Source organism: Watersipora subatra, chromosome 10 (genome assembly GCF_963576615.1).
Source record: "Watersipora subatra chromosome 10, tzWatSuba1.1, whole genome shotgun sequence".
Lineage (NCBI taxonomy): Eukaryota > Metazoa > Bryozoa > Gymnolaemata > Cheilostomatida > Watersiporidae > Watersipora > Watersipora subatra.
Genome location: NC_088717.1, coordinates 19,318,404 through 19,335,146, shown reverse-complemented (window position 1 = coordinate 19,335,146; position 16,743 = coordinate 19,318,404). Strand labels below are relative to the sequence as shown.

General features: G+C 35.1%; 1 protein-coding gene across 1 annotated transcript; it reads right to left on the bottom strand.

The window, feature by feature from the left end:
* Positions 1 to 1,606: 1,606 nt before the first annotated feature.
* Positions 1,607 to 7,324, bottom strand: LOC137406841 (CD109 antigen-like). The gene is made up of 9 exons (XM_068093450.1): positions 7,321 to 7,324; positions 6,125 to 6,334; positions 5,792 to 5,977; positions 4,400 to 4,470; positions 4,013 to 4,141; positions 3,172 to 3,296; positions 2,951 to 3,086; positions 2,672 to 2,786; positions 1,607 to 1,749 (listed from the first exon to the last, which is right to left on the bottom strand). Exons 1-9 carry the CDS (start codon positions 7,322 to 7,324, stop codon positions 1,607 to 1,609), a joined length of 1,119 nt encoding a protein of 372 aa, XP_067949551.1.
* Positions 7,325 to 16,743: the final 9,419 nt, after the last annotated feature.

Below are 16,743 nucleotides of genomic sequence, written 5' to 3'. Positions count from 1 at the left end.
TGGTCAGTAACCAGTAGAGAGGTAATTTCATGAGATTCTTTGAACTCTTCGATGAATTACTAGCAGTTTTAGAGTTGTCCATTTCTCAAAACCTCACCAAGATGTAAGTGGAACTGGAACCTTGTCAAAGGACTAAAGAATGGTTAGTGAAAGGGTGTATGAACAAGCGCAAAATAGAAGAGGAGATCCAGAGATCAAATCTAGTGCTGTGTGGATTTTAATTGCTATAATTTGACACCAAGTTTAATAAAATGACAAAAACTGAGATTTATATATAGGTAAAATTGATACTAAATTATAGACACAGATGTAATAAAAGACACAGGATTGGTAAAGAAGAATGAAATATTGGAAGTATAGAGAACTAGTACTTGAGATTAGATGATTTTCAATATATCAGAACTCTTTGAGCTACAGTATATTTAACAATGACCAGTGCTACTAGGAGCTAAATGAATACTCATGTGGGCTATCTGTATCAGAAATCTATATGGGTAGTATTTTTAGCATATAGCTAATGCCCGGGACCATAAATTCCAAGTGCAGCGACCCGCGTGGTAAACCACAAAATAATAATAATAAATAATAACAAATAACAATAAAATACTAATTTAAAACAGTGAAAATATTATAATAATAATTCAAATTATTAATATCATCATTACTAATTATTTGTATTAAATATCCGCACAATTATTCCGCAATTCCAAAAAAGTTAAATGTGCTTAAAACGATCCCTTCTCAAACCAAATAATCTTAAAAAGTGTTATAAATCTACATGTAAATTTCTATAATAATGCTAATGTTTACAAACTTGTTAAAAAAGAATAATAATAATGATATAGTTGATAGAAATAATAATAAAGTGTATAAACAAACTTACTCTCTGCTACTATTACTGCTTTCCTTGGATTAGGAACAATTCCTCCGTCTACTTGACTCAGTTTCAACTGAAAGTGTAAGTAGTCAGCTATAAGTTGATTTCCTTTTAGACATAACATCTACTGAAGGTACGTCTCAAGACGTACAAAATAATTACAAAATGAACTTACACAAAATTTCAGTAGATTCTATCAAAAATTATTAGTATGTTTTAATTATTTACGATTGTTTTGAATGTCTGACTGCCAGGATGTTTCAAGATTAAAATTGACCAAAACTTGATCACAGTTAAAACTTTCATATCAAGCAACAATGCGATTATGGTGTCTATAGTTGCAAAGAGACCAATAGAATAGAGACATGTAAGGCAGCAACTTGAACGCGATATCAACTATAGCAATGATAGCAACTAGTGATGTCATTTCGCCAAGTAATTTTCTTCTGAGTGTTTGAAGCTCGATAAAACTTTGTCTACATTAATCATGAAACATCCTGGCAGTCAGATCACATCAAGCGTTAACAACAATCGCAAATAATAGTAAAATGCCAAAAATTTCTGATAAAATCTACTAAAACTTCGTTAAAGTTCATCGACTAAGACCTATTAACATGAAAATCTTTTCCTTGAAAGTCTGTTGTTTTGCTGTTTCATAGAAGCAAGGAATATGTAAATGGTATAATAATGAGTCAACTCACTACTAAACTGGATGTACCAGCAACTAGCTTACAAAGAGGGTATAAATATAAGACTTACAAATCCAGTGTAGGGGAAGCCAGGTTTGAAGGTAGCGGGAGATGCTGAAAGGAACTCAATTCGCTCAGAGTAGCTTAAAACCTTCACGGTCTCTTTCTGATTCCTCGTTATTCCTATAGAAACAGGGAGCATTGGGTCTTTATACAGCTAGCAATATATACATCTCGTTGTACAACTACTTGTATACACATCACTTTATACAACTACTAATATATACACCTCTTTATACAACTACTGATATATACACCTCTTTATACAACTACTAATATATGCACCTCTTTATACAACTACTGATATATACACCTCTTTATACAACTACTAATATATACACCTCTTTGTACAACTACTAATATATACACCTCTTTATACAACTACTAATATATGCACCTCTTTATACAACTACTAATATATGCACCTCTTTATACAACTACTAATATATACACCTCTTTATACAACTACTAATATATACACCTCTTTATACAACTACTAATATACACACCTCTTTGATACAACTACTAATATATACACCTCTTTGTACAACTACTGATATATACACCTCTTTGATACAACTACCCATATATAAACCTCTTTTTACAACTACAAATATATACACCTCTTTGTAAAACTATTAATCTGTACATGCTTCTAGGAAACTACAGTTTTATATAGATCTTTAAATCACTTCTGTTATGTCCGAGTCTAAATAAAACTACGGATATATTCATGCAATTATAATGACTATCAAGATATACATGCTTTTATACAATTGTACAGATCTCAGCATAACTAAAGATTTAAATGTGCTATTCTAGTAGTGCTATAGTAGTGCTATAGTAATGCTATATAAATGTGCTATAGTAGTGCTATATAAATGTGCTATAGTAGTGCTATAGTAGTGCTACATAAATGTGCTATAGTAGTGCTATAGTAATGCTATATAATTGTGCTATAGTAGTGCTATATAAATGTGCTATAGTAGTGCTATAGTAGTGCTATAGTAGTGCTATAATAGTAGTGCTATAGTAGTGCTATTACCTGTGAGCGTTTCAGTTACATTAACTGAAATTTCTAATTCATCTCCATTTGCAAGTCGTGATATTCTTGCCAGCTGACCTCTGCTGAGTTTCACCTCAACTTTACCATCAACCAGCTACAAATATCAAATATCAGCTACAAATGTATAAAGGTCAAAGGTTAAACCTAGTGTGGGGCTATCAACTTACTAAATGATAATGAGCATATCCACGGTTTACAGAGTCAAATCAATAAGTGTTAAATTTTGCGTTGAATGACAGAAGGATTTTGCCGACTTACTGGAAGGCTGCCGAGTTCAAGAGTTCTATCTAGATAGAAATATCTTCTCAATCTGTTGTCATATGTAGATATCGCACCATTCTTATTGGTTATTGATACTGTAGCCACTCCATCCACTCCGTTTCCAAATGTGTACCTGTACCAAATGGACAAATCGTGATCTATTTTGTAGTAAGCTCAGAGTCTACTGGTCTGTAGATCATGACTAGAATAATACTTACTTTGTTTCTATCGTGACCATCAGTTGTGAATCTCTAACCAAAATATAAGTCGGGGCATCAAGAGTCACCTCAAACTTTGGTAAGACGTATTTAGCGATGGATATTGTTTTTTCTTCAACTTCTCCCTAAGCATAATTACCAACTATTATTAAACAATGTAATATTACGTTACCTAGAGTATGTTATATGACCACCTCACATTTAAGAGGTATTTGATAGTGATGAATTGCTGCCTTAATTTTACTAAAAACTACCACAAACTATGTAGTACCATTAAATGCAAAATTCTCTAACAATTATTATATAGTGGGTTACCATTGAGCATCAATTAAAAAATAGGTTTTTCGATGAAAACGCGTATACAACTGACCTTGATTAGAATTAAAAGATAGCCTAGTTATTTTCTTATTGTATTCCCAACTAATTAGTTTTGTGATACTATCTCAACATATTTTGAATTACTTTTGTAATAATTGGTAGTTCTGACGAGGGCCAGTCATGGTGTAAAGTGGCTAGTGATCAGGTACTAAAGGTATAACATGATAATACAACTCCAACTTATTTCATCACCTCTGCTACAAAATGTGACCAAAACGCTATTGCTTTATTTTGCTAGAATAAGGAGAAACTTTTGCATCAAGTGATGTGCATTATGTGGTAAGTAAATAGATTAACATGGCTCCAGCAGGAGTGTCAAAATGAACAAAGGCATGAATTATTGGGCGGTCTCATAATTTCTGACAGCGCTATTTGGTTGAGCTACAACAACAAAGTTTCTCATATGTTTGAGTGAAGGATAAGCAATAGATGCTGCAGAGCAGACAACTCCTAAAGTAAAAACCTGATCAGTTGTTGCTTTAATAGTCCAGTCTCCCAAAACGGGTTGATCAGACAACTCCAAGTTGAGAGTGAGTGTGCCACTTTCTAGCTCCACATCCCTCCACTGTTTGATCTTGTTGCCCTCAGCATCCTAGTATCATGTATAGACATATGGGTTATTACGTGTGAAGAAACTTATTCTGGATATATTATAGCTCTATGTAAGACTTCAGTTACGAATATTGTGTAAAAACTGAACCCTGACAGAACAAAAATATGTGTGCTGTATGCAGACACATGCATATCCACATATCAACAGGCTGCTTAGTAACAAGTTGATGAATAGAACACGACCAATATGACGAGGCTCTCATCTGTTGCGTATGAAGTACATGTATATATGATTCACCTTTATCTTAACGTTGCAGGAACCTCTATGGGGCATCATGTTGGAGTCCACCACAACCACCCTGAAGTTTACTATAAATATAAAGTTGATATAATTTCAGAGCCAAAGTTTGTCATGCTTCTCAAAAGAAAACTCACAAATTAATTATAAGCCATGAGAAAGCCATCTGGGCTTTATGAGTAGTCTACCAATTTTGAGTTAATGTAGTCCAGAAGAATTTGTGGTCTTATTAAGTTCATAATGCACCAATGAATCTTGTATGACTCGAACCATCAACCTTCCGATAGTAAGTCAGCGTCTAACCGGTGAACCGCGAGTACTTCTTGGTCATGCTGCTCAATTCCAGTAAAGCATAAGCTAGGATCTCACATTGACAAGAAGTGAATAAAAAGGAGTCCTCCCCAAGGTAAGAGAACAAAAAGCCATTTAAGCAAAAGGCACAAGGCTAGGAAAGTTAAAGGTTGACTTGCAACAAAATTCATATTACAGTTATTTGGTATCAAAAGACTCACCATGTCTTACTCTGCTGTGTTGTAGGTGCAAAATATGTGAAAATTTGATTACAAGCTCTTAAAAGCTCAAAAACGAACAGTTAATCGCTGCCATCCCGAAACTGCCGTAGATTAGAATCGCTTTCCAAAACGTTTCAAATGGGGCTTAGTTGATCGAGATTGCTTCTGTTAACGCTTTCATGCAACCTCATTCGTTGAAATATTTTCACAAATTTACTTCACGCATTCAATAAAACCATGTCTATTGTCCTTAAGCATCTGTTTCATCATCATTGTAACGCTGTCACTTTGAGCACTGATATCTTAAAACCTACCGTGAAAATTCGTTTAACTTTTTAAACTTACCTCGAAGGAGTGCATATCATTGTCTGATAAACATGGCGAGCCTGTTGGTCACCTGTGATAGTCGGAAAATGATGCGGAAATTATTTGCGCTGCTTTGCAGGAAGTATGGGTCACATGATTAGATAACGACTAGACGATTAGACCAAGCCGAAACAAAACTGTAAAGTAGCGAATATCTATATTTGATACGGGGTCTTCGGTAGAACCCGAAGTGTTTGTCATAAACTAGTGCTACGAGAAGTTTTATATTGAGCCTTTTATTGGCCTTTCAATTCACGCAAGAACATCACGTGTCAAAACAATAACCAAATGGATTGACCACGTCAGAGAAATGAACTAATTCCAATTTATGGCGGTTTCGTGATGGTGGCGATTAACTGTTCGTTTTTGAGCTTTTAAGAGCTTGTAATCACATTTCCAAATATTTTGCACTTACAACACAGCCGAGTAAGACATGGTGAATCTTTTGATAGTAAATAACTGTAATGTAAATTTTGTTGCAAGTCGACCTTTAAAAATAGCATAAAGCACGTACCGGTTTGAGAAGGTTTGTACATGGCTTTGTCTGTCTGTATAAATATGGAGTGAGCCTTTGATTCTACATTAATTTCTGTTGAACTGTTATAAAACTGTCCATTTCTATCCGTAAAGGAAACAGAAAGAGTTGCCGAACTCGGCCTCAGGTCAGTAGGAACATTCAAACGGCGCATGAAGACTTGACCTGAAATTGAAAACACACCGTCTGTAGCGTTTGAAAGATTTCTCCTAGCTATAAATTAATATTTTGTGAATAAATAATGTTTCATTATAAGTTATATCTCGTCAAATGTGATAAATAACATCTTATTTAAATCGTAGATGTATTTACCTCCATTAAATGTAGATTTCGATGAGAATTTCTCAACTCCATCTTGGTAGATTGAGGTAATAACTGAAGTGAAAGATGGAGCATTTCTAGTGTTGTAGTGTATGCTAGTCGCGAGTCCAGGTCGTAAGGTTTTAGGCGCCAAAACCACAAATGTCTCATCTGCTGACAAGCAGGATACAGAAAGAAGCAGCACCAACTTGGGCACAATTCCTGAAATAATAAAAACGAAATTCATCACACAACTGCAGAAGTCTAACAAGAAGGTGGCTTGTGCAAAAGATAGCTTCTAGTTTTCGACAGCATCTTTCATTTCCTGTAGCTTGTCAACATTCTACATATATGACAAACAGCGTTTTTCTATTTTGTGATACCAGCCTACAACTTCAACCATCGTATGTTTCAATTCATGAACTTTCTGTTACTACAACCTATAATTCGGCATCCCAACTCTTTGGCACTACTATTAGGTAGATTATCAACTTTTAGAACACATCTGTTCAACTCTCTCATAATTCCTCATTTCTGTCTTTTATGTTGTTTATTACATAATACTATACACTAGTGTATAGCATTATGTAATAATACTATACACTAGTGTATAGTATTATTATAGTGTATTATATAATGCTATACACTAGTGTATATCATTATATAATAATACTATACACTGTTCTTATTATATTGTTATTATTATAGTGTAATAATGCTATAGTGTATAGCATTACAGAATGCTATACACTAGTGTATAGCATTATGTAATGCTATACACTAGTGTATAGCATTATACACTGCTATACACTATAATGCTATAATGCTATATACTAGTGTATAGCATTATATAATGCTATACACTCTATATCACACGCATGCAAAGATTTTCACAATCGCCAATTATTTAGGCTCTGGCTAATGCATAGGTAATTTTTTAAGTTCTTAGATAGAAGTAATGTTGTAGCTGTACAGAATATACACATAGAGCGGTAACATTATTTCACTACAGTAAACCTTAGTATCCTAGTAATATCATAATAGCAGAAGGAGCTCTCTATGTAGTTGTCACATGGTGACAGGTGTCACATGGTGACAGGTGTCACATGGTGACAGGTGTCACATGGTGACAGGTGTCACATGGTAACAGACGCATCACACTGATTTCCCAGCCAAACAAAAGCAGATAGACTATATTTTAAACTTACCCATCCTGATTCTCAATATGAACTGCTGACCAGCCGCTGCGCTGTCTTTTTATATACTCTGAGCAAGTCAGCGCTGCCTTACAAAGTGATTTAATTTGATTGGTCAATGGGTATAGCTTTGTAGGCAGAGTTCACAAATGCTTTAGCGACCTGCAGAGACCCGCATGTAGAAATTATCTACATTAGCATTCATCGATAATAAAGACCAGACTCAGTTTCTTAAGCGTCTTGTCAATGTGATAAAGTGCATCAAACCAAACCTTCAAAATTGTTTTCCAATCAAAATGCACATGAATATCTACCTCTATGCTCAAAGTTGTGTCACTTGTGAGTTTTCTATCAGTTAAATTTAGCCAACACTTAGGCTACGATAGACTTCTCAGCTATTTGCGTCTAAAATACTCAAGTAAGCTCTTAAAATGAAAGTGCACTCACCAAGTTAGCCAAATCAAGTTCAACAACCTTCTACATTAGCTGAACTTCAATCTATGGAAACTTTGTGCTTCCAATTACCAAAGTCGCTGGTCGGAATATGGTGCATCCCATTTTCAAATTTTTTTATTCATATTTCATTAAAACTAGTGCCCTGGTAGTCAAGTGCGCCTTGAGAGATCGTTATTATGTGCATCGATAAAGCACATAAAACAGGTCTCTACAAAGCTATTCTGAAATGATGGTCGACTGGTAGTCGATTAGTTTGCTAGAGTGTCAGTTTACCCACCGACAGCACCAACCAAGCCAGATACAATATTTTCTGCCTCTAATTGTGGCTTCACACAGACCAGCGGATACAACGGCTCTCATTATAGCGAAGGCTACCATTGGCTTATTTGGTTTGGCACCAACCTATGACTTTTCTTCCTCATATTTGCTGTCGTCCACTCACAGTTGAATATTTTGGTTTTATGGCTGACTAGCTACTCACAAAGACGAGTGCTAGTGTAAATAGTATGGCAAAGCTTTTATAGCAGCGAAAATGTGCTTGTTTTTACTTCTATAGTCTGAGAATGAACTTTGACTCGGTATGAAAATTTATGCACTCTTTTCTCACTCTTTTCTCTTTTCTCATGAATTCCAGAAACTGTCTCCAGAGTTGGCTCATGCCTCTCTTTTGGTGTTGCTAGTTTCTCTCAACTACTACTTTTAGTACTTATTATGACAGACTTTTCACCCCAAAGATGACTATAAATGTAGAGTATTTCTTCGGCCTGCTTCTCTCCTTTGAGAATGAACCTTGATAGAATGTTTTATAGGAAAACTAAACAGATTCCGTTTGTTCATTTTAAGGTGTAATCCTATCTCCAGATGTGGTATGTTTTGCTGGCTAGCATGACGCAAACCCAAGTATGGTAATTTTAGAGCACTTTAGTGTCGTGGTTCATACGAGATTTGAATTTTGGAGCATCTCACCTCACTCTATTTACCATTGGTGATTGTTACATGGTAATGTAATATTCGCTGTAATGTTTCCCAATGCGTTCCCTTAGTGTGTACATGTGACAAAATGTTTAGTTGTTTTGTTTAGTTGCATTTGTTTAGTTTTACAACATGCATTCGTAAGGATGGAGTTATCTTCTCTTTGCTATTTTCTGCGGTATGAGCTCAACATATTAATTGTTAATGAATAATTTCAATTACACTTTACCCTTGAAGGGGGTATGTCTTTTTTCATGTAATATTTATGTAGAGTGTGGGTAATGAGTTTTACAATACCTTCAGATTCTATTAGTTCTGTTAAAACATAAACCTATCGCTATGATTGACGCAATAACAAGTTCATTAAAAGAAAATATGAACTGGAAGATAGCCTAAGCTTCCCCTACTATTGTTATCAAAAATCATGCTACAAATATGGCAGTTTCAAGAGTTTTCCGAGTTCATATCTTAATTGTTCTTTTAAAATATTTGGCACAATTTTCCTTATCACAGACTAGTTGTTGACTCAAACTGCAGTTACATTAAACATAACTTTTGTCCATATTGTATAAACCATTTCTATACCATTTCGGCAGCATCGGCCATTTTAGCTAGCTCTTTGTGTCAATAGCTGCCCTGGGCTAACAGCGTCATCTCTCAACCTGGCACTACCTGTTAGAAATTAACAGCTGGTATGTAAAAATCCTATGCTGTATGTGGGACCTAAACGAGGTAGCTCGATAATTAGTGATCTGCTTTGACTGTAGGCTATAGTTTCCTCATTCTGAGGCTTGCTCTAATAGCACACAGTGGCTTCGATTCCTTCAAACAAGGAAATATGATTCACTGACAGTCAAAAGCTAAAGATGCTGCCTTTGAGCAAAATAGCAAAACTATTGTTAAGGAATACAGAAGCTGCCAAGCCAGCAACCAGGATAGCTCATAATGATGTTTCATAAGGATTCCTCCATGAGATACCTAAACATGCATATGATAACCGTACATGTATATATTTAAGATGATATCCGTAATATAAGATTCTTATCTCTAAGATATATCTATATATATGTATAGCCTATATATAGATATACCTATATCTATCGGCTCGCCAAGCCGAGCCAAGCCAAAGCCGGGCCGGGCCGGGCCAAATAGAACGAGAAGCGGAGCCTACCCGCTATACAAGCCTGAACATTTGTAGTATAGAGCAGAGCTGTTCTGGGCCTGTTCATTGCATGTGTTTGACTATTCTTGTACTCTTATGAACAAAGCAGAAATACATGTATAATCTTATGCATCGAGTCTTATACTAGTAGAGTAAGTAAGGGTGGACAAAACCTTTACAGTGCTTATAAAATAACAATTTCAGCAATGGATATTAGTTTCTTACAATGCAGTAGCCAAAATTTAATGTGCATATTAGCAATAATTATATATCTCCTATTTTTCGACATGCATACAGTATCTAAGGCTTTGTTTAATAACGCGTTATATTTTTTAGCTTTAAAATTCATTTGAATATAATGTACAGGAACATAAGTAATAGTTGAATTAATAAAAATTCAATAAGTCTGTACAGTATTGTCCAAATTTCATCGCCATCGTCGCTGGTTATAAGATTGTCATAATCTGGATGATTCTCTAATATGCAAAGTATTTTTTGGCCTTGAAAATCATAGCATTTTGCTTTCCCGATTGGTAATACACTGGTGGTGATGCAAGTTGGCTGAGTTCAATGAATATGTTCTGAGCGTTTACCAATAGGACTCTCGATATACCTGCCATTCCATGATTCTCCATGAGACAAGCACCTGCTATCCGTATTCACTAATTTACGTCTTTATTGGGCAAGTTGTTTTGTACCTTTGTTTTGGATGTTCTGTGTAGTTGAAGAGCTTTCAGCTGTTGGAATGAATTATATTAAACGGTTTAGGATGTTTGCAAATATTTCAAAATACCTTTAACAAATTAGACGAGAGATCTACATCTAACTTGCAATTCACTGCATTCATGTCTCAATCACATTCCATGTAAGAATGCCCACGTATTGGATAACTTACTGTAATCTATTAAATCTATTTTTCTTGTTCGCCAGCCAATAAAAGTAGTGAATGAGTGTGTAGTTTTTATTCTGTCCAGCACACTACCACTTCTCAAGCTTTCCTTTCTACTTCTGGTGATTTACGATGATGTGATTTAACATACATACAGTAGATCTCATATAATTTTAGCTCTTCTCAGGTATTGTTTATAGCAGTAGATGCGAACACCATCCATTTCTAGCATGTGAATATTGAAAGAAAAAGACCCGATGACGATAGTAAACATCGTTAATTGTTTTATTAGGAGTAAGTAGATTCGTTTGAAAACTAAAAGCAAACACTGCAATAGAACAGTGTCCCTTGGCACAGACTTTTGCTTCCTTTTGTTGGTGTAAAACATCTCTGCGCATTACCTGTGTAGTGCTCATTTCATTTGTAGCTTGTATCTTGCTTGTGCAGTAAGTCCCTTGTGCAGTATGTCACTTGTGCAGTAAGTCACTTGTGCAGTAAGTCATTCTCCATTTCTAATTTTTCATATTATTTTTTGTACTAAATTTGCTCAATTCTCTTAAAATTTGTTGCTTGTAGCTCAGCATGCTGCTTCCTAAGAACTTATTCATTACATTGAGAGAAAGTGTCTATTTGAGGGCATTATTCGTCACATTGAGAGAAAGTGTCTATTTGAGGGCATCCTAATGAGACATTGAGAGAAAGTGTCTATTTGAGGACATTATTCATCACATTGAGAGAAAGTGTCTATTTGAGGGCATTCTAATGAGACATTGAGAGAAAGTGTCTATTTGAGGGCATTCTAATGAGACATTGAGAGAAAGTGTCTATTTGAGGGCATCCTAATGAGACATTGAGAGAAAGTGTCTATTTGAGGGCATCCTAATGAGACATTGAGAGAAAGTGTCTATTTGAGGGCATCCTAATGAGACATTGAGAGAAAGTGTCTATTTGAGGGCATTCTAATGAGACATTGAGAGAAAGTGTCTATTTGAGGGCATTCTAATGAGACATTGAGAGAAAGTGTCTATTTGAGGGCATTCTAATGAGACATTGAGAGAAAGTGTCGATTTGAGGGCATTCTAATGAGACATTGAGAGAAAGTGTCTATTTGAGGGCATCCTAATGAGACATTGAGAGAAAGTGTCTATTTGAGGGCATCCTAATGAGACATTGAGAGAAAGTGTCTATTTGAGGGCATCCTAATGAGACATTGAGAGAAAGTGTCTATTTGAGGGCATCCTAATGAGAAAGTGTCTATTTGAGGGCATTCTAATGAGACATTGAGAGAAAGTGTCTATTTGAGGGCATTCTAATGAGACATTGAGAGAAAGTGTCTATTTGAGGGCATTCTAATGAGACATTGAGAGAAAGTGTCTATTTGAGGGCATCCTAATGAGACATTGAGAGAAAGTGTCTATTTGAGGGCATCCTAATGAGAAAGTGTCTATTTGAGGGCATTCTAATGAGACATTGAGAGAAAGTGTCTATTTGAGGGCATCCTAATGAGAAAGTGTCTATTTGAGGGCATCCTAATGAGACATTGAGAGAAAGTGTCTATTTGAGGGCATCCTAATGAGACATTGAGAGAAAGTGTCTATTTGAGGGCATCCTAATGAGACATTGAGAGAAAGTGTCTATTTGAGGGCATCCTAATGAGACATTGAGAGAAAGTGTCTATTTGAGGGCATCCTAATGAGAAAGTGTCTATTTGAGGGCATTCTAATGAGACATTGAGAGAAAGTGTCTATTTGAGGGCATCCTAATGAGAAAGTGTCTATTTGAGGGCATCCTAATGAGACATTGAGAGAAAGTGTCTATTTGAGGGCATCCTAATGAGACATTGAGAGAAAGTGTCTATTTGAGGGCATCCTAATGAGAAAGTGTCTATTTGAGGGCATTCTAATGAGACATTGAGAGAAAGTGTCTATTTGAGGGCATTCTAATGAGACATTGAGAGAAAGTGTCTATTTGAGGGCATTCTAATGAGACATTGAGAGAAAGTGTCTATTTGAGGGCATCCTAATGAGACATTGAGAGAAAGTGTCTATTTGAGGGCATCCTAATGAGAAAGTGTCTATTTGAGGGCATTCTAATGAGACATTGAGAGAAAGTGTCTATTTGAGGGCATCCTAATGAGAAAGTGTCTATTTGAGGGCATCCTAATGAGACATTGAGAGAAAGTGTCTATTTGAGGGCATCCTAATGAGACATTGAGAGAAAGTGTCTATTTGAGGGCATCCTAATGAGACATTGAGAGAAAGTGTCTATTTGAGGGCATCCTAATGAGACATTGAGAGAAAGTGTCTATTTGAGGGCATCCTAATGAGACATTGAGAGAAAGTGTCTATTTGAGGGCATCCTAATGAGACATTGAGAGAAAGTGTCTATTTGAGGGCATCCTAATGAGACATTGAGAGAAAGTGTCTATTTGAGGGCATCCTAATGAGACATTGAGAGAAAGTGTCTATTTGAGGGCATCCTAATGAGACATTGAGAGAAAGTGTCTATTTGAGGGCATCCTAATGAGACGTTAAAACTATCAGTAAAAATATTATGATGTGTTTCATAGCCAAAGTGGATGTTTGGATTAGCTGTCTGGAGCAGATCATACATTTGGATATGTTGAGTTCTTGAGGAAAGCAGAGACGATGAGATGCGCCCCTAGACCTGTACAGGGTGTTGTGGCCTTTGAAGGAGCGTATATATGATCAATAACGGAATTTCTTGCTTCCTCTGTGATCTTATGAGGTCTATTCTTGTATTACACTCTACTATCTTGCGGAGGATGCCGTCCTTCAAAAACATTCAAATTGTTGCAGTGTAGAACTTTTAAGACTGTTTCATCTCATCTGACGTCCAATGCATGAAATAATGGCAACTAGACGTATTAATTCTATATTTAAGGCGCATACTAGTTTTGTTACAGTGTTCCATTTTTTTAAAGAAATGGCATGATACTTTGCTAATTACAACTTCTAAAATTGAGTGTACTGAAATCCTGTCTAGCACCGCATGAGAGCAAATAAATGACTTACTAATATGCCACTAAAAACTGTGATGTGTGTCACATCTGACTCACTTTAGCCTAAAATGAAATTCAGACTAACCTGTTTCAGCTAAGTTTTTTAATAGTTTTCATCCATCGCTCAGTAATGCCAGAAATAGATGAAAGTGCTTCATGGCAGATCATATTGTCTTGAGCTCAGCATTTCTAGAATCTTCCCTATATTATATTTCAACATAATACAGCTCTGTACAGCCATGAGGACTAGAGTTAGACGATTCACCACCTCTGGGTTTTTTTCTCTTCACACAAATTATTAAGGAAGATAAACAAGCATATTGATGACCCTTTGTAGTGCACATTTGATTACAATCGCTAATTATTTATCTAAACTCATAATTTTAAAGCATTTCTACCGTTTACATAAGCCGTCTTCTATTGTTCTAACCTTTTGCTTTTGGGCCTTTCATTGTGCAGTACCATCATTTCTTCGCTTTCTAGGCTATTCTGAAAATTTTTTATACTCACACGTATTTTATGATTCCAATATTATTATTAATAGTTTAGCGAACAAACACATGCCACCTACCTATATTTAGCACTAGTTGAATTCCCGGCGTTGTCCGGGTAATAAAAGTCTTTGGACAAAACATTTTATTTAACATGTACAACATTTACTATTCTAACTTTTAAACTTCATATTATGAGAAAAGTGCTTTTTGGTGCAGTTCAAATGATTTTAGAGAAAAAATAAAACAACTGTAAACATTTTCAAACTTTTTCTAAGAACTGTAACTTTTAAATTTCATATCATGAAAGATGTGTTTTGTTGAAATAAATTAAGAGAAAAAATAAAACTGAAAAAGTATTTAAATGTAAATATGAAATCATTAGCAATTAATGGCTAAATATGGTCTGTTTTGCTATGATTGCAATGAAAAATCATTTGGTACATAAGGATATGATTTTATTTCATTTCAGTGTTGGCATCATAAGACGAAAATATTGTATAGAATGGTATAGAAACCCATAGTAATTATCTAATGTAAACACCTCCTAAAAACTAAAAATCTTTGTGGTAGGTATTTTGGCGAAAAACATAAAAATTTTGGTTCATTCGTCATAATCAATACAATGGTCACCATGTTTTCATTTTGAGATAAATTTTTGTTGATTTCGTATGACAGAAAAACAAATTCGCCCTAGTATGGCAAGGACAAAATAGCATCGTGTTTCATAGAGTTGGGCAAAAAATATTTTTAACAGGGGCATCATAACCCGTGGGCGCAAAGTTTCAATTAGTACGTCATTTAACATGTGCAATCGGGAAAAGTATATCCAGTATATAGTAAGAGAAATGGAATCGTAAGAACCTTCATAGACTTGTGGTTAGATGATTGGTTTACAATTTGCAGTGGCAACCTTCGGGAGTTCATATCCAGCAAAGACCGAGCTTTTCATTCCAAGATTGTAATAGCTATAACTGGACAGAACTATCACAGAACCACGGACAGACAGAACTATCACAGAACCACGGACGATACACGAACACTTAGATTTATATATATAGACTAACTAAGCAACTTTCAATAACTCAAGACAGCATTAATCTACATAACGCAGCCAGATTGGTTGATTGTTGGACTCGTCCGAACATCTCAGTATCAAATTAGTGATCAAGTAAGTAATCAAGTATCAGTGAGTGATCAAGTAAGTAATCAAGTATCAGTGAGTGATCAAGTAAATAATCAAGTATCAGTGAGTGATCACGTAAGTAATCAAGTACCAGTGAGTAATCAAGTAAGTAATCAAGTATCAGTGAGTGATCAAGTAAGTAATCAAGTATCAGTGAGTGATCAAGTAAGTAATCAAGTATCAGTGAGTGATCAAGTAAGTAATCAAGTATCAGTGAGTGATCAAGTAAGTAATCAAGTATCAGTGAGTGATCAAGTAAGTAATCAAGTATCAGTGAGTGATCAAGTAAGTAATCAAGTATCAGTGAGTGATCAAGTAAGTAATCAAGTATCAGTGAGTGATCAAGTAAATTATTAAATTGAGATTCAAATAATCACATTGAATTTTCCATTTTTGTCCTGAAAATGTTAGAATTTTTGCGACTTAGCTTTTTTTCAGTGAAATAAGAGTTTCGGAGTTGTCTTATCATCTTGCTAATGAACCGATAAGACTTAGCTAATTTTACATTGTAATCAATTTGTGTGAGACTGCCAAACCATCAGCATTTTGATTAAAAATTTGTTAAATTTCTTTAATCTAACGATGTTAGGCTGGTAGTAGCTGATACATGCTAAACTCAGAACTACTGACAGTTTTACTGACAGTGAACAATGCGCAGAAGGCTAGGCATAAGTCAATATGCGATGAGATGTAATAACTTTTTATACATATTTTTAACACTTATGGGCTGTTTATAAGTAATAGACACTATATTAAGTTATTATGACAATTTATATTTTTATTGCAGTCTTGCAGCTGTATAGCAGTGACATCTTGTTGCTGCTCATTTGTTGTGTAACATAGTGTATGACCTTTTTATAAACTCCAGACACTATATTTAGTGCATGTCATATCCTTGTGCAAAGTGTAGTTCTGTTGGTTTAGATCAAGAGACATTTTATTCAGTGTTATTATGGGTGACAGGCATTATTATACAATTCATCTCAAAGGTTGTTCTTATCAGACCAGTTTTACAAGGATATAAAAAGGTAAGCTTAGCCATATGTAGCTTAATATTGACTTGAATTCATCAGTAATTGTAATTTGACTACAGGTTTGTAAAATAAGTTAATATTATTTATCGTATTGATTGTATTGATCGCGTTGATCGTATTGATTGTATTGATCGCGTTGATCGTATTGATTGCATTGATCTTATTGCTTTATTCATTTGCACACTGCATTATACATCATCAAAATTCGATAGCTGATCTAAAT

What these genes read in the sequence shown, in the direction of transcription:
- LOC137406841 (XM_068093450.1), bottom strand. An exon ending in TTAAAGCAACAACTGATCAG is followed by an intron (nt 3,297 to 4,012) that starts GTTTTTACTTTA and finishes AATTATGCTTAG; the next exon opens with GGAGAAGTTGAAGAAAAAAC. An exon ending in TTGAACTCGGCAGCCTTCCA is followed by an intron (nt 2,787 to 2,950) that starts GTAAGTCGGCAA and finishes TGATATTTGTAG; the next exon opens with CTGGTTGATGGTAAAGTTGA.